Source organism: Panicum virgatum, chromosome 5K (genome assembly GCF_016808335.1).
Source record: "Panicum virgatum strain AP13 chromosome 5K, P.virgatum_v5, whole genome shotgun sequence".
Classification (NCBI taxonomy): domain Eukaryota; kingdom Viridiplantae; phylum Streptophyta; class Magnoliopsida; order Poales; family Poaceae; genus Panicum; species Panicum virgatum.
Genome location: NC_053140.1, coordinates 5,998,614 through 6,017,657, shown reverse-complemented (window position 1 = coordinate 6,017,657; position 19,044 = coordinate 5,998,614). Strand labels below are relative to the sequence as shown.

At 49.7% G+C, this 19,044-nt stretch overlaps 1 protein-coding gene across 1 annotated transcript; it reads right to left on the bottom strand.

Moving 5' to 3' along the window:
- LOC120705910 (receptor-like protein 7) lies at window positions 1-3,513 on the bottom strand. The gene has a single exon (XM_039990465.1). The coding sequence runs from the start codon at window positions 3,311-3,313 to the stop codon at window positions 80-82; it is 3,234 nt and encodes a 1,077-aa protein (XP_039846399.1). The 5' UTR covers window positions 3,314-3,513; the 3' UTR covers window positions 1-79.
- Between the last annotated feature and the right edge of the window lie 15,531 nt (window positions 3,514-19,044).

Here is a 19,044-nt window from a genome sequence, read left to right as displayed (position 1 = left end):
TAAAGAAAAGATGTTCTATTCATTCACTCAAAACTCAGAAAAATGAGATATAACAAAGGATGAACTGAGTGGTGTTTTATTAATTAGAAGAAGTAGGCACACAAATTTGAGTTGAAGAGGACTCCAAACTAGGTTTGGATGCATGATCACACCTCTCACGCCAACCAGGCGATCTGGGCTCAATTACTGATTGGTCTCTTCTGAGAAACTGTTGATGGTTTGGTGAGTCAGCTGGACAGGTCGAAGTCAGAACATTGTTTAGGTACCTCATTGCCGTGCCTTGGAAAGCTAGCGATGAGCTCCATGAGATTCCCCATGCAAGGGTAACTGAAATTGCAAATCCAACACCAAATCCCAGACCCGCAAAAAGAAACAGTATGATATCTATTGATGTCTTCTTCGACTGATGTAGCACAATGTCTGGTGTCCCGCTATCGCACCCTTTGGACACTTGAAGTCCACAGAGACCAGTGTTCCCAAGAAATGAGAGATTAGAGAATGTCAAGAAGTGGGGAGACTCGGGTATTCTCCCCTCGAGCTTGTTGTAGGACAGATTCAATACTGAAAGGAAGTCAAGTGATGCCAACTTTTGTGGAATCTCTCCTGAAAGACCATTTGAAGAGAGATCGAGTGACTCGAGTTGATTTAGAGTGCCAAGTTGAGATGGGATAGGTCCAGTGAGGACATTATGTGACATGTTTAGCGCGCTGAGTAGGACAAGGTCACCAATTGATTGGGGAATGGCACCATAAAATGCATTATCTGAAACATCAATGACCACAATGGTTCTCAATATTTTAGAAAAAGTGATGTCAGATCCTTTGTATGTGATTGCAGTGGTGAACTGGTATGTTTGACCAAGCAGATCATATTGATTTTCCATGACCAACCTCTCATTGTCAGCTTTAGTCATCATGGATTTCATTGTTCTGAACCACTCATTACGCAATAATCCTGAGAAATTGTTTGAAGCCAAGTCAAAAATTCGAAGATTTGTGAACTCACAATTATTTTTATCTGCAGAATCAGGAGGCCCCACATTCCCGACAAACTGGTTGGATTTGAGAACAAGGACCTGAAGTTTAGGGAGCATATTCATCCAGCATGGGAATGTATCATCAATATGATTATTCCCAATATCAAAAACCTCCAAGTCTTTGCAAGCAACTAGAGATCTGGGTAACTGTCCTTCAATCTGATTGCCGCTAAAATCCAATGCTCCCAATGCACAATCTTGCTTTATGCTATTTGGTAATCTTCCATGAAGTTGGTTTCCTCTCAAGTTTAATACATTCAAGTGACTCATGTTCTCCATTAAACAAGAAGGGATGGAGCCAACCAAATCATTATTGGATAGATCAAGGAGCATAAGGCTTGTCGCTTCACAAATTGATGGTGGAATTTCTCCAGTCAATTTGTTTCCAGAAGCCATGAGAAGGGAAATACTGCTTAACTGAGAACCAAAATTGAATGGCATGGATGAGAATTGGTTGTTTGAGCAATCAAATAGTATGTTTTGCGGTCCTGGTATTGGTATAGGCCCTTCAAATAGGTTATAACTGATATCAATAACAAACATATTAGCTGAGATGACAGAGCTATATCCTATATTACTGCTAAATTGGTTGTGTGATAAGTTCATCAGGATGAGCGTGTCGATCCAATTATCCCATGCCCACTGAGGTACAGTGCCATGGATGTGATTGTTTGAAAGGTCAAGAACTTCAATGGACTGCATGTGCCTCAAGGTATCAGGGAGCTTGGATATGTTACAAGATGCTAGACACAGAGTATCAAAATTATCGATGGACTCCCATGAAGAATTATATTTGCCGTCCACTATGGAAAGCTTGTTGTTTGACAGATTCAACCTATATAGATTGGGCAATTTGAAGAATGAGCTGAGTTCGATGGTACCAATGAAACTGTTGGAATGAAAATTTATTACTCCCAAAGTAGTTAGATTAAACAGATGCGGAGGTACTTGGCCAGAAAAATTGCATGCATACAATTTCAATGTACTTAGTTTCTTGAGGTTGCCTATGAAGGAAGGTACTTGACCAGATAAGCCACAGTTTGAGAACTGCAGAATTTCCAAAGAAGTTAAATTTGCGACCCAAGATGGCATTTCTCCCACTATACCAGCCCCAGAAACTTGTAACGATGTCAAGGATCTGAGCTCACCTAGTGAGGAGGGAAGCTCTTGGTGAAAGTCAGCCGCTGCAACACCTAATTTCTTCAAGGATTTGAGATTACTTATGGAACTCGGAATTAGACCAGAGAAGTTCGTGTTGCTGCAAACCAGCTCCGTCAGAATACTATCCGATGAGAAATTGGGCAGCACGCCCGATACTCTGAGGTTATAACTGATATCAACCACTGTCAAGTTTTTGTTTTGGAAGATCCTTGACGGGAACGGCCCTTCGAGCAGATTATAGCCAAGTCTAAGAACACTGAGGGAAGGCAAATCAGCAAAGGACTCTGGAATCCGGCCATGTAATCTGTTGTACTTCAGGTTGATCTTGGTCAGTGAGTGGATGAGAGACAGTGATCCACAGATTGGAGCATTGAGCTTGGTGTTTCGCAGGCTGAGAACCTGAAGCTGAGGAGTGGAATTAGCAAAGGCACTGCACCACGCTGCCCCGTTGCCGGACAAGTCAACGGTGTCTAGGTAGATCTCTTTCAGGCTGCTGAGGTTAGCGACCAGTGATCCAATGTCCGGCTCCACGACGGGCCACCGGCCTTCGCTAAGCGGCAGGAAATAGTCGTTGTCTCCTTCGACGAGAAAGATCCAGTTGGAGATGTCCAGAGATACCAGTTTGCTGAGCCGCCGTACCCCGTCCGGTATCTTGCCGATGAAGTCGGAGTAGGAGAGGTTGAGGTGGGTGAGCTCCGTGAGCCGCTCGAACCCGGCGTCCGGGAGCCGGGACTCGTTGAGGCTGTTGCCGGAGAGGTCGAGGTGCCTCAGGGAGGTCAGGTCGAAGAGCGCGGGGTGGATGCCGCCGGCGCTCGCCAGCCCGCACCCGCCGAGGTCGAGGGCGGTCACGCGGCCGTCGGCGGCGGCGCAGGCGACGCCCTCCCAGCCGCAGCAGTCGGTGCCGGCGCGCCACGACGCAAGGGTGCAGGTGGATTCGTTGGTGGAGTGGAAGGAGCGCCCCAGCCGGAGCAGCGCCGAGGCCTGGTCCGGCCGGCACGGGGCATTTGCTGGCGGCATGGCGGTTTCGTTGGTGGAGTGGGAGAGCTGGATGCTGGCAAGGAGCAGGTGAACGAGCAAGTGCGGCAGGAGCTGCTGGTGGCTGGTACAGGAGATCATTGTTGAGAACTGGAGCAGCAGAATTCTTGCCGTTGCCCACGATCTGGCCTCGTTTATTGATTGCTACACACACGCCTGTTGCTTGTTACTAGTGTAGCTTCTCCTCTTTCTTTCTTTTTTTTTCTGTTTTGTTGCAACAGCCAACAGGTTCTTGGGCATACTGTATCGTCACGCACGCACTTGTCTGAGAGCAAGTATTATGGACCGCCGAATAGGCGGCTGGATCCTGCGTGGAAGAGGAGAGAGAGTCGAGCAGGCGTCCCGCTATCCGCCCGCTCGTAGCCGGCTGAATCGCACGGCACTGTCACTGACGTGCATTAAATGCATGTGGAATCCACTGCCCATCTGGCGTCTCCCAACCGGCAGCGGGCGAGGACCATAATCCTTGCTCTGATGGCGTCTTCAGAAACGAAAGGACATGAGCAGCTACACGTCTATGGATCTAGGTCCCGTTTGGTTCACGTACGCTATGCTGCGGGAGAATCTTCTATGAATAAAACAGTAAATGAAGTTAATTTATAAAAATTTTTCAGGGACGTGTGTAACTTTTCACAACGAATCTAATGACGCTAATTAATAGATAATTGGCTATAGTGATGCTACAGTAACTATTTTCTAGTCGATTTTTCAGGGGTCCTAGCGCGGGTTCTAAAGTTAGTTTTGTAAATTGATTTTGTTTGACACTACAATTACAATTAAGGATCAAAGTGTTAATGTTCGCTAGCACACAAACCAAACGGGGCCTAGCTTTGCTCGCCGTGCAACTGGGGGGGAATTCGTGGCCGGTCTCTATCGCGGTCGGTACCAGGAGTCCAGGACGACTGGGAGGATGGGAGTAGGTGATGTGGCGTCAGGCATGCTCGTCAGGGCCTGCGTCTACGCTCCACGCATGCCAGCATTTCCGTCAGGATCTCATCTCATCTGCGCCTGCCTGGAAAAATGGCGATGGAGACAGCCCGCATTCATGTTCCCACGGTACACCCCGGTTAAGAGCTGAATAAGCTGATCTTCTTCCACGGTGTAGTTAGAAAAAATAGCCAAGGCCTTCTCATGACGGAGTAGTTAGAGTACAGTGAATGGCCGGGGCTATGCGGCCGCCCATTTGTAGACCGATAATACGGACAGCAAAGACGACCGATGATTTTGAGCAGCTGATCAGGAGTAAGGGTGGACAACGGTTGCATCATGTAAAAGTGTGGGACCGAAGCCGGCGACTAGAGGGGGTGAATGGGAGCCGATCAAAATTTCTTCCGAAATTCAAACCGTCGGCCTATATCCCGAAAATCACCCGAGCCCTCAAGCGTTCTGGCCAAAGTTTGGAATAGCTATGGAAAAGCTAAACCAACACAAAAGACCTCGAACGAGCGAGCGAAAACCCAAAGCAATTCGGAAGCGATTTGGGAAAATCAGCCAATCTGATCAGCCTGGACCGGTCTGACCGGTGCACTGGACCGGTCTGACCGGTCGGGGCTGTGCAAAAGAGAGCAGTCCGGTCTGACCGGTATTGCCTACCGGTCTGACCGGTGGCACCCAGAAAACCCCCGAAAACTTAGATTCAAACGGTGAATCTCGATCAAACGACCACGAAAACCGATGAAATTTGGGGGATTGCTTCGCCCCTACCCCGTGGACATATTCCCAAAAGATCTCGTCCCAAAGATCAACGAATCGTGAGGATTATGGGGGAGATCAAAAGAGATTGGGGTTTTCTCGAACACTCAAGAGCTCGAATTCAAACACCCAGTGATTCCAGAGGGTTTAGGTCAGAGTTGTAAGCACGGGAATCACAGCAAAGAACTCATGGACTCCTCGCAATCAAGTGCACCAAAAACGAAATCGAAATTTCATCAAACAAGTCACAAAAATGAGGAGATGGATTGATTCAAAACGCCCAGAGGGCACGAGGAGGTTAAGGCCTCCTTTCCCAATCAAATCCACAAGAGTTCTCACGCAAACAACATTCAAATCTACCATAAAGAGATGAACTGAGGAAGAGGAACACAGGGGCGGCGGCCTGGGGAAAACAGAGAATTCACGGACGAGTTACAAAAGCCGCCATTAACCTAACACAAGTGAAGGGGTATTTATACCCGCGGGACCGGTCAGACCGGTACGCTGGACCGGTCAGACCGGTGTGTTAGACCGGTCAGACCGGTGCCAGGGACCGGTCAGACCGGTTGGCCTGCAACACCCCCTGTACAAGATCTCATCCGACGGCCGAGGTTCTTTCTTCGAAACGAAGTCTTCTCCGCGATGCCGCCATCTTGATGAAGATCCAGTCCGCGGTTTTGAAGGGTCCGCGAAACCCGGGTAGATGGCCGGTTTTGAGAAAACCGCCAAAACCTTACGCGCGGGAAGATTCCCGCCTCCACGCCGTGGCCCTAGACGCCGTTCCCGCCTCGGCCTTCTGACGGCCCTAGACGCCGCCCGATGCCCGTCACCTCCTCGCCTGCAGCGAGGCCCTAGACGCCGTCGACGCCCGTCGCCTCCATCAGTCCCGAGACCGACGCCCGTGCCTCCACGACTTGGCGTCTTCAACCGCCGTCCGCCTCCTTGGTTTTGTGGCGCAAACCAAGAAACCCGCCTTCCGTCGTCGCTTGCGCCCTCGATCCAGGAGTGGACGCCACAGCTGCCGCCCGGTCCGAGCTCCGGTCCCGGCTGCCCTTCACCGCCGTCCACCGCACGGTCCATCGGCCACAGCACCTCCACGGCAGCTCCCCGTCGACACTCGACGCCCGTGTACGTGCAATCCAAAGACCAAGCGCACGATCACACCGCACGGTTGACAATTCACTCATCACAAGCAGGATAGAGTACTCAACATTCCTCAATCTCCCCCTTGATGAGTGCATTGTCAACACACCACAAACGAACCAAGAGAAGTGAAACCAGAAAAGAACAAAGAAGCACAAGCAAGTGACAAAAGGCTCAGAAAGGCAAGAACAGTCACTTACTCAAGCAAAGATCGATCCCCTAAGACAAGGGCAAAGGCTCGACGCAATCGATCAAAAGCCAAAACATGACTCCTCAAAGACAGAGGTAACGCTCGACGCAGTCATGCACGAAGCAGAGGGAAAACGAGGAAAACCAGGAGCCAAGAACAAAGCAGAAACTTGGCTTGATGGACAAAAGTGCCCTGAGGAGTCTGCTTGATCTGCAGCTCACCCATCATGCTCATCTCGAACTCCCTGGACATCTGCTCAGAAAACTTGGACACAAGAGCGTGAGAAGAGCCACCAAAGATAATATCATCCACGTATATCTGAACTAAAAGAAAATCAGTGCCGGATCGCATGAGAAACAAAGTTTTATCAACACATCCCATTTTAAAGCCCTGAGCCAGCAAAAAGGTTTTCAATCTATCATACCAAGCTCTAGGTGCCTGTTTCAAACCGTAAAGAGCTTTCTGAAGTTTATAAACACGGTTTGGAAACTTGGGATTTTCGAAACCAGGGGGTTGCTTCACATAAACCTCTTCTTCGATAAAACCATTCAAGAAGGCAGATTTAACATCCATTTGGAAAACCTTAAAACCCTTGGAAGCAGCAAATGCAAGAAAGATTCGAATAGCCTCCAAACAAGCAACAGGAGCAAATGTTTCCTCAAAATCAATACCCTCTTTTTGGCAAAACCCCTAGGCAACAAGACGAGCCTTGTTCCGAACAACCAAACCATCCTTACCCTGCTTGTTTTTGAAAACCCACTTCGTTCCGATGGGATTACAAGCAGGTGGAGGCTCGACCAAAACCCAAACTTGGTTTCTTTCAAAATTTTCAAGTTCCTCATGCATGGCATTGACCCAATTAGAATCAGAAAAAGCGTGTCCAATATCTTTGGGCTCAAAAGAGGCAACAAACGCTGAATGAGCAAAGCCAGCGATACTTGTTACCTTGGACCTGGTGACTCGCTCGTTGAGGTCACCTAGCATCTGTTGAGGTGGATGGCGGCGCTGAATGTGTCGCGGTGCTTCCCGTGTCGAAGTCGCCTCCTCCTCAATCAAGGCTGGTGTCTCCTCAGAATCAGCTGGTGTAGCCTGAGTCACCTCCTCGAACAACCCCCGGGAAGTAGACGTAGTCGGGTCGGGGCCGTCGTCATCGTCCGAGCTCGTAGCAGAGATAGCTGGGTCCACAGCACGCGTGGTAGCCTCAGCCTCGCCATTTGCAGCTTCTTCCTCCTCATCTTCAAAGATGGAGGTGCCGAGCTCATCATCTCCTGCAACTTCAAAGACAGAAGAATTGCACGGTGCAGTCTCGTCGAAAGTGACTTCACAAGTCTCTCTGACGATGTTAGTATCAATAATCAGCACACGGTATGCTCTAGAGTGAGAAGTATAACCGAGAAAAATACCGTCAGACGAGCGAGACTCAAACTTATCAAGATTTCCATCTTTCAGCACAAAGCACCGGCAACCGAAAACTCTGAGATGGTCAACACGGGGCTGGCGTCCAAACCGCAACTCATAAGAAGTCCTGTGCATGAAAGCACGCAAGAAAATGCGGTTGGACACGTAACAAGCGGTGTTAACCGCCTCAGCCCAGTATTTGCGAGGAGTCCTATGCTCATCGAGCATCGTCCTCGCCATCTCAACCAGCGTCCGACTCTTCCGCTCTACAACTCCATTCTGCTGTGGAGTGTAGGGAGAAGAATACTGGTGTTCAAGCCCTTGATCACTGCAAAAGACATCAAAACGAGCGTTTTTGAATTCTGTGCCATTGTCAGAGAGGATCGCTCGCATGGCCTGGGGTAGCTCGTTTTTCAATCTCAAGATCAAGTCTCGAACAAACTCGAAAGCCTCATCCTTGGTTCTCATGAAAAAGACACAAGAATAGCGAGAAAAGTCATCCACAATCACAAGCACGAACCACTTCCCACCAACAGACATCACCCTGGAAGGACCAACAGTGTCCATGTGTAGCAACTCTCCAGGGTGAGAAGTCATCACCTGATTAACAGGCGGATGAGAAGCAGCAATCATTTTCCCGTGGCGACACGGATGGCAAACAAGGTTCTTCTCAAACTTCAATTTGGGCAATCCTCGGATCAGGCCAAGTGAGCTCAGTCCCGACAACAAATCGAAGCTCAAATGTCCTAGTCTCCTATGGCACCTCCACAAATCAGAAGAAGAACCAGCCATCAAGCAATGAGAAGGGCCAAAAGGAGTTCCAGAGAAATCAACCAAGAAAACTCGATCGCGAGGTGTAATCCGGCAAACCAAATCTCCCCTGGAATCCAAAACACGCGAACAGCCCTCCTTAAAGCGAACCTCAAACCCCTCATCAAGAAGTTGCGAAACAGAGAGCAAATTAAAACCAAGATTCGAAACCAAAGCAACTTCTCTCAGGGTAAAGTGATCAGAAACTCGAACAGCGCCAAGTCCACGTACCTTTCCTCTTCCATTATCCCCGAACACAATGTACTCCTTTGAGCACATCGGGGTGAGGCTGGAGAACCATTTGTCATTTCCGGTCATGTGGCGCGAACAACCGGAGTCCATGATCCACCTGTTCTCCAAGCCTCCGACCTGCACATCAGTAGTGAGACAAAGGGTGAGCAAATGTCTCAACACTGGGGTTTGCAAAGTGAGAAGCAAACCAGTGTCGAGCCATTTGCTCTACAGAAGGGTTAGCAAAACCAGACAAAGCGTATCCCCCGTCCCGTCTACCGCATGACTGACGAATACCACCGCGAGGAAAGCGTGGAGCCTCAAAACCTCCTCCAAAGCCTCGGTCCCGTGGTCCATAGCCGTACTGAAAACGACCAGGAGCACGGCCGGCAAAGCGACCACCCGCTGGAGCACGGTAACCACCACCGTCTCCCTGACCTCCACCTACACGGCGCGCCCTAGCATCTCGCCTATCACCACGCCGAGAAGGACCATGCACCCGAGCAGAGTACATGTCCGCGTTCCGTCTCTCCTGCTCTCTCCTCACAGCCCGCTTCCTCCTGAAGCAAAACTCCTCCAAGTGACCTTCCCTGTCACAGAACTCGCAGTGGTACCTCACCTCACGCTTGGGAGGTGGAGGCCTAGCCTGCGGACGGGGAGGAGCAGCCCCCTTCTTCTGGGCAACCTGGGCTGTGGCAGCAGGGAGCGTGTCGAGGGAGTTCCTCAGCTCATTGGGCTTTGCAACCCAAACCTGCTTCTGCGGAGGTGCTTTCGGTGGTTCTTTAAGCACACCATCCGCGGGGTCAACAAGCGAAGGCTGCGTGCTCGTGCTAGCAGTGTTTCCAGCAGCCTTGCCAATCTAACCATACAACTTGTCAAAGTCTGACTTCGTGTACGTGTAACCGACCCCAAACCCATCACCACGCTTGAACTGCTTGATCATCATGCCCAACTGCGGCTCACTAGCAGAAACCCAACTAAGAATCGCCCTAAGATAGGTATTCTCATTCTCCAGGTTGGCTTTCTCTACCGCAAGATTATCCAAATCAGAGATCAAACCAGGGCAAACAGAGCAGTCAATAGGTGGGCTAGACTCTATGACCATAGTCTTTCCAAAAGACTTGATCAAAGCGTTCTTCTCCTCTAGCTCCAACCTAAGCGTGGGACAAAGCTTACATGCACCAAGCAAAACTGGCCTAGACTTCATCTCCTCTAGCTCGCACACAACAGTAGCAAACTTAGACTGCAACGAAGCTAGATCAGACTTAAAGATAGGACACTCCTCACATTCAAGCACATCGCTAACAAATAGGAGCATCCTTAACCAGTTCTAGTTCATGCTTGGCCTTAGCGAGCTCATGAGACACATCAGCAAGCGAAATCTTAGCAACATCTAAGATCGCGACGTTCTCATCATGCTTGGCACGGAGAGCAACAAGATCGTTCATGCGAGATATGCAGCCAGCGCACTCATCCTCACTAGACTTCTCCCTAGCACAAGCCAGCTCAGCCCTAAGCTTTCTACGCTCTCTAGCTGCTTCCTTAAGCAGCCTCTTCTGGTTGTCGAGAGCGGCGTACAACTCCCTAACCTCTGTATCAAGCAGGTCGATCGTGGAGTTTACCTCTGAATCGCTCTCGGATCCAGGAGAAGAGCCGGAGTGCATCGGTGTAGCGTGTCCACCCGAAGACGCACGAGCACCATTGGCTTCGCCCGCCATGGCGCAGAAGCTCTTGCGCCGACCGGCCACCAAGCAAAGGCCGATGAAGCCGGTGGCTTCCTTGTCCCGCTTCTTCTTCTTCTTGTCGTCGTCGTCGGAGGTCGGTGAAGAAGAGCGGTCGGTGTCGGAGCTCTTGTCGAGGTCGCTGAGCTGCGCCAGGAAGGCCTTCTCCCGCTTCTTGGCCTTGTACTGGAAGCGCTTCTTGAGCGACTCCTTGTCGAAGCGTCCTCCCCGGTCATGACTGCGGTGCTTGTGGCGCCGACGCTCCTTGTTGGAGCCTCCCTCGTCGCGGTCGCGGTGGCGGTAGTAGTCGAAGGAGTTGTTCTGGCCACCGCCGGACTTCTTGGGGCAATCGGCGATGAAGTGGTTCAGATCGCCGCAGTTGTAGCACCCGGGGTTCTTTTTCCTCTGCCTGTTGTGGTAGACGCGCTGGAACTTGCTGATGAGGAGGCACAAGTCGTCGTCGCCCAGCGTCTCCAGCTGCTCATCTGAAACAGAAGGCAAAGAGGCAAGAGAAAAGCCAAGAGCAGAGTAAGCGTTAGAGCTCGATCCACCCGGGCCAGTCACAAGAGCAACGCTCTTGGAAGGAGGGGCACCATTGAGCTTGGCTCGTGTCTGGTTATCCACCTCCGTGGCCTTGAGCTTGCTGAAAAGCTCGTTCACGGTCAGAGTCTCATAGCCTGCAGACTCAATGATCGTGTTCACCTTGAGATCCCACACAGAGCGATCAAGTGCGTAAAGCAACTTGAGGGCCTTCTCGTGCTCTGTGTACTCAAGGGCACCAGCAGATCTGTTCGCATTGATCTTGTTCACAATCGACTGAAAACGACTGAACATCAGGTCAATGCTCTCACCCGGCTCCTGTGTGAAGTTCTCGTACTCACGCCGGTGAGTCTCGAACAGTCTGGCCTTCACCTGAGGTGTACCCTCGTGGTAGTTCTCAAGGCACGTCCAAATCTTGTGGGCTTCCTGAAAACCCTGGACACGTGAGAACTCCGCACGAAAAACGCCAGCGAACAAGGCATTGACGGCCTTGGCGTTAGCCTCATGCTGGGTCACCTGAAGAGGCGTGGTCCGAACAGCCAGCACCTCGTAAAGCTGGTTCTTGGTAATCTCCCAGACCTCGGCTCCCATGCTCTGCAGGAAGGCTCTCATGCGAACCTTCCAGTAGGCATAGTCCTCGCCGAAAAACACCGGGATCTTACCAAGACTCGCCATGGTCGCCGAGTGGTTTTCGAACCGGTTAAGGTACTGAAAACCTCAACCAAACTCTGATACCAATTGTGGGACCGAAGCCGGCGACCAGAGGGGGGGTGAATGGGAGCCGATCAAAATTTCTTCCGAAATTCAAACCGTCGGCCTATATCCCGAAAATCACCCGAGCCCTCAAGCGTTCTGGCCAAAGTTTGGAATAGCTATGGAAAAGCTAAACCAACACAAAAGACCTCGAACGAGCGAGCGAAAACCCAAAGCAATTCGGAAGCGATTTGGGAAAATCAGCCAATCTGATCAGCCTGGACCGGTCTGACCGGTGCACTGGACCGGTCTGACCGGTCGGGGCTGTGCAAAAGAGAGCAGTCCGGTCTGACCGGTATTGCCTACCGGTCTGACCGGTGGCACCCAGAAAACCCCCGAAAACTTAGATTCAAACGGTGAATCTCGATCAAACGACCACGAAAACCGATGAAATTTGGGGGATTGCTTCGCCCCTACCCTTTGGACATATCCCCAAAAGATCTTGTCCCAAAGATCAACGAATCGTGAGGATTATGGGGGAGATCAAAAGGGATTGGGGTTTTCTCGAACACTCAAGAGCTCGAATTCAAACACCCAGTGATTCCAGAGGGTTTAGGTCAGAGTTGTGAGCACGGGAATCACAGCAAAGAACTCATGGACTCCTCGCAATCAAGTGCACCAAAAACGAAATCGAAATTTCATCAAACAAGTCACAAAATGAGGAGATGGATTGATTCAAAACGCCCAGAGGGCACGAGGAGGTTAGGGCCTCCTTTCCCAATCAAATCCACAAGAGTTCTCACGCAAACAACATTCAAATCTACCCTAAAGAGATGAACTGAGGAAGAGGAACACAGGGGCGGCGGCCTGGGGAAAACAGAGTCACGGACGAGTTACAAAAGCCACCATTAACCTAACACAAGTGAAGGGGTATTTATACCCGCGGGACCGGTCAGACCGGTACGCGGGACCGGTCAGACCGGTACGCTGGACCGGTCAGACCGGTGTGTTAGACCGGACAGACCGGTGTGTTAGACCGGTCAGACCGGTGCCAGGGACCGGTCAGACCGGTTGGCCTGCAGCACCCCCTGTACAAGATCTCATCCGACGGCCGAGGTTCTTTCTTCGAAACGAAGTCTTCTCCGCGATGCCGCCATCTTGATGAAGATCCAGTTCGCGGTTTTGAAGGGTCCGCGAAACCCGGGTAGATGGCCGGTTTTGAGAAAACCGCCAAAATTTTACGCGCGGGAAGATTCCCGCCTCCACGCCGTGGCCCTAGACGCCGTTCCCGCCTCGGCCTTCTGACGGCCCTAGACGCCGCCCGACGCCCGTCACCTCCTCGCCCGCAGCGAGGCCCTAGACGCCGTCGACGCCCGTCGCCTCCGTCAGTCCCGAGACCGACGCCCGTCCCTCCACGACTTGGCGTCTTCAACCGCCGTCCGCCTCCTTGGTTTTGTGGCGCAAACCAAGAAACCCGCCTTCCGTCGCCGCTTGCGCCCTCGATCCAGGAGTGGACGCCACAGCTGCCGCCCGGTCCAAGCTCCGGTCCCGGCTGCCCTTCACTGCCGTCCACCGCACGGTCCATCGGCCACAGCACCTCCACGGCAGCTCCCCGTCGACACTCGACGCCCGTGTACCTGCAATCCAAAGACCAAGCGCACGATCACACCTCACGGTTGACAATTCACTCATCACGAGCAGATAGAGTACTCAACATTCCTCAAAAAGCATCCTGATATTTCTGCTTGACAAATGAAGACAGACAACTGTTTTACGCAGTCTTCACCATTCTGCTGAACTCCTTTTTTAGTTACCATAAGTCTAGGTTCATTAATTCTCTCTGTATTTAGATATCCGACGTGTAGGACAGGCTGATCAGTTTATTCTTAGACTAATTGGATTTTTATAAGTATTTTATACTTTATGTGCAGTTCAAAAATAATGAAATTCAACCCAATATAAAATTGGACTTTTTTGCCCAGATCATTTCTAGAAAAAAAATCTTTTTTATCTCCCTCAACTATCGCAAAACTCTATTTTTCTTCCCTCAACTACAAAATCGGATATAGATGCTCCCTCGTCTTTTTTAAAACCGGACACATGACCTCTATAGTTGTTTCTCTCTGTGGTTTTCAATTTTTCTTTTATGTTTATTTTAGCTAAATCTTTAAAAAATCATATTAAATCACAAAAAATCATAAAATGAAAAATCTAATTATGTTGGACTTCAAATGAATAGATCTGTGCAGTGAATGTATGATTTGATATACTTTAGTACAAAATTTTTATTGTAGCCTTAAATATATACTTTTTGATAATTAATTCGTAGCTATAGTTTCTATGATCCAATTATGGTGAAATTTTTATGGTATGCTAATCATTATATGTTTGAGCTGTAGTAAAAAAATTTATGCTCATCAGATTAAAATATGCATAAGTTATGGTTTCTCTAAGTGGGTTTTCTATTTTTCTTTTATGTTTATTTCATCTGAATCTTTAAAAAATCATAATAAATCATAGCTATAGTTTATGTGGTCCAATTATGGTAAAATTTTTATGGTGGTATAAATAATTACATGCTTTAGCTATAGCAAAAATTACTTACTCATTGAATCATATATGCCTGAGTTATAGATTTATCTAGATTTATCTAAGTTTATCTAGACAAACTTATAACTTAGCCACACATGATCTAGTAAGTATGAAATTTTTACTATAACTGAAGCATATAATGATTAGCCTACCAAAAAAATTACCATAATTGGACCACAGAAATTGTAGCTACGAATTTGAAGAATAATATATATCTAAAGCTACAACAAAAACTTTATACTAAAGTATACTATAGCATATGTTCACTGCAGAGATTCAACCAAAGTAAATAATACTATACCATTAAAATTGAATTTTCCATTTTATAATTTTTAAATAATTTGCTATATTTTTTTAAAGATTCAACTGAAGTTAACATAAAAGAAAAACAACCAGGAAGGTTATGTGTCCGGTTTTAAAGAGATGAGGGAGTACTTATGTCCGATTTTATAGTTGAGAGAGGAAAAACAGACTTTTCGTGATAGATGGAGGAGGTAAATATAACTTTTTCCTAATTTCTACACACGGCTCTCAAGGGTTCCGTGCAGAGTAGCCTCACAAGCAGGGGTGAGGCGTGTGCGAAACTATGTCTGGGCAGAAATCCCGATACCCGAAACTGAAGCGTCCCCTCATAAGAGGTGACTCAAATGTGATACAAATATCAGTCCCAGGAGGCTGATAACACATTTATTCAACAGATGGTACAGTCACCGTACAAACCTCCGAGGAGGTGGACACTCGATACAAACGATAATAAGTAATAAAACAGCTACGGTGATACACCAAAGCATGACCCAGACAGTCTCCAGCTCGGGCTCAGAGTGATGCGCTAGCAGAATCATCTTGCAGAGGGCCAACACCACAGGCAAGGTTGGGGTTCGGACGCAACCTCTACTCGACGTCTTCAACAACAAAGTTTGGATCTTCTTCTGGAGAAAAAACCACAAAAATATATCGGGTGAGTACAAAAGTACTCAACAAGTCCAACCCCATCCACGGAGGGGGTAACACAGATATGCACAGGATAAATCAAGGATAGGGCTGAGGTTTATTTGCGGTAAAGCTAGATTTTACACATGCAGGGGTTTAGTTTTGAAAAGATTTTCTTAAAGTGGTTCCTTCTTAACCGAATCATGAGTGGGGTTGATCCTACACAAAGAATCCAAGTTTTAATGCTACCAGACTCCTCATCCGCAGTAGCTCACGGCACAACTGCCGGACACCTTCCAAAACAACTCACACCGTGAAAACATCCCTCCCAAAAGTCTAGTTGTGTGACCGAACCGTAACCCGCTCAATACCGTGAGCACGGCTATTCGAATAGGTTTTACACTCTGCAGAGGTGTGCAACTTTACCCACAAGTGGGGTACCACAGCACGATCACCTTAGTGTCGGTGCAGATCCCATCAAAGCCATTACCCACCCTAGCTAGACCTGACTAGCCAACACGGGCTCCACCAAGGGGCCATTGACCTGACACCGAGGTTTAACTGGGGCATAAGTCACCACGACCTTATCCCTTCTCCTTGGTCGCCCGTTGCTCTCAGCTCTCCTGATGGCTATCAGACTAACTAGTGGGGTTTATGCTAAGCCGTTGCCACATACAACGGTCGAGTGGTTTGCACGATAGTTGAGTCAGGCAAAATGACACATCAACTTGGTCCTTAATTGTGACAGGATGGCTATCTCCCAACCTCCTTGCTCTACCACAATGGTACGAGCCTCCAACGCATGACAATCCACCCAGAGAATGCCATTCATCCATCCCATCTTAACACTTTATTCTTTATAACCCAATTTTCCTTTTCTCAATACTCACACATTTTCCTTTTTATAAAGCATGTTGCAACCATTTTAGAGTGTAATAAAATGAGTACCGGGTCCTAAGCGGCGCTCTAGCAGCGATCAACATCCAAATAGAATAAATCATATTTAGACATTAATCTAGGTGGTCAAGGAATGGTTATAACAAATCAAGGGGTGGCTATCCAACCATGTTTTCAGCAGTAGAAATATATGCAATTTTATAAAACAAAACAATAGGTTGTGTTTATAAAACTGGGTTGAAATATGCAATCAAAGGATGAGATTGAACTTGCCGCCTTCAAAGCCTTCCGGGAGGTCCTGATCGAGGTACTGTCCTTCGGGTTCGGGGTCGCAGTACTGATCCTCGCACACCTGCTCGCGGTACTGCTCGTCGACGGTTTCTTCCTCGGTCACTCCGTGATCTACGGCGCACACAAACAAAAACACAATAAATAAAAAGAAATAAACATTTTATCGTTGAGCTCGAATCAGGAATAACTTAAGAAACGATGGTAGAAAGAATATTTTTTGGGAGATGTCTTAATGGCATGGCTGGAATTATGTTAGAAATGGCGTGGTAAAGTTTCGGGGTGAACGGAGAATTTTTGGCGCATGAAATGATAGGTTGAAGAGGCATTTAGGGGAGAATTAAGGATCCGTGGGCCTATTTGTAATTATTTTGAGAGTGAAAGGACTTGGTTGGAATTCTTGAAAATGTCTGGGTCACTCTAAAAAGGGGCAAGGATCTATTCATAAATATTTTCTATATAGTGGAGGGACCTATTCTTGGAAAAGGAATAAGGGAGGGGTTCTTTTGTAAAAGGGCTAAAGAGAGGGGGTGGACTCTTAACAGAAAAGGAAGAAGGGGAGGGGGCTAAGGGCATAATCGCCCCCTTTCTTCTTCCTCTCGACAGGAACAGGGGGGGACAGGGGCGCCGGCGGCCCGATTCCCGACGGCCCAGGGGGCGGCGGCGGCCGGAGGGAGGGGAAAAGCGCTAGGGAGGTGCGGGGAACCAATTCCCCCACTCACCCGAGGCTGGGGCGGCGCGAGGGGGCCTGGCCACGAGGGCCGGCGGCGGCGGGCAGAGGCGGGCGTGGAGGCGGCGCTGGAGGGCCGGGGAGGGAGCTGGCGGTGGCGGAGGTGGTCGTGGGGGTGGAGGGCTGCGCGGAGGGGCCCTTTTATGGGCACGGCGGGGCAAGGGAGAGGGGACGCGGGTGGCCGGCTAGGACAGCGAGCTCGGCGGCCATTAATGGCGGTGGGGGCGCGGCGGCGGCGCTGAGCGACGGTGGGCAGGCGTGGGCGATGGCGTGTAGCGCAAGTGGAGGGCGGCTGCACCGAGGGGAGGGGCGCAGGGGACGAGAAGACGGCCAATGGCGAGGCACCGCGCGTGTCCGAGCTCGGCTCGGCAGCACTGTGCGGGGGCCCTCGCCGCGGGAACGCGCGCGCACCGAGGCGGCAAGTGGGCACGTCGCGTGCAGAGGAGGGGACGGCGAGCGGTGGCCGCAAGCGGGGGAGGCGGCTCCCAGGGAAGGGCTCGGCGCAGGGGGGCCGGCGTGCCGAGCAGAGCTCATGCAGCGCGTGAGGGAAATGAGGAGAGGAGGGAGAAGAAGAAAGGAAAGGAGGGGGAAAAGAAAAAAAAAGAAAAAAGTGAAAAAAATGGAGAGAGAGAGCTGTCGGCGGGATTCGCGGCGACGGTCGGCCACGCGCGCGCTGTGGCGTTCGGCCGGTCGGCGACGAGCACGCGGAACGAGAGAATGGGAAAGGGGATAGGACGGCGATTGGTACTGATGTTGGGTCGGCGGATCGCCGGGAAAGGTTTCGAGGAAATTAGGAGCTCGGAAGGAAAAAGATTTGGAAGGATTTGAGCTCAGCGTTGAAAAAGGTTTTGAAAAATTATTTTTAGCGAGTGATTTATTTTGGTGAATTTTTCGAGATGTCACAGAAACCCGAACCCGAAAAACCCGAGCCCGAAAAACCCGAACCCTAATTCGGGTTCCAACCCATGGTACCCGAAATTAATACGGGTAGTTCGGGTATTGGGCCACGGTACTCGAAATACCCGAACTACCCGAAAATCAACCCAGCCCAAGTACTTTGAGCCAGCCCAGCCCACCATCCATTGCGTTACTATCTTAGCCCATCCCAATATCCCATCGCACCAGGCCACCACTACCCCCAGACGGCCAGACCCCAACCGGCCACCAACCCTAGCCCGCCGGCCAGCCCCCCAGCCCAACGCAGCAGCGCAGCCGCCATCGCCACCCGCCAGGCCGCCACCGCCAGGCACCAGGCGCGAGGCGCAGGAAGTCCCCAGCCCGCCGGCGCCGCCCCGCCCCAGGCCCCAGACGGAGACGGACAGCCTCCCACGCAGCGCAGGAACTTCGAGAGGCGGCGGACACTCTCAGACCGTCATCGGCCACCGCGACACCAGCACCTCATCTTCTTCGTCGACCGTCGCCACGCATCGGCAATCGGCATCCAGTGCCCGGCGATGCTGCAATCAGGGGTGAGGGGCTTCTCTGGCCGGGAAGACGAGTAAAGAACGGCACCACAAACGGAGGAATCTTGCAACGTATGTCCAAGAACTCAGCTTCTCATTCCTCTTCTATTTGTTCATGTTAGTACAGATCTAGTGCGGTCTATTTGATCTAGTAGCATTGCTTCCATTCCACGGTTCTACTCTTATTTGAATGCCATTTTTTTGGCTGAATTAGTAGAACGTTTGATTAGCATAAGGATAGGAATGGTCTTGCTATACAGCAGGTCAGCAGTAACTTGTGTAATGTGCTTCTCCTTTTTTTACTTCTTACATTCTAGTGGTGTGTATCTGTGCCATATTAATTCTCCAGGTTCTTGTATTTCATTGTTTTTATATTTCTTGGTCAATTTTACAAAATAGGTGATGCCAATGCTCTTTATCTTTCAAATGCCTGAAACTGAAGATAATATTGAGACACAGTCAATGAACACTGAGACTCTACATGATAATTCAAT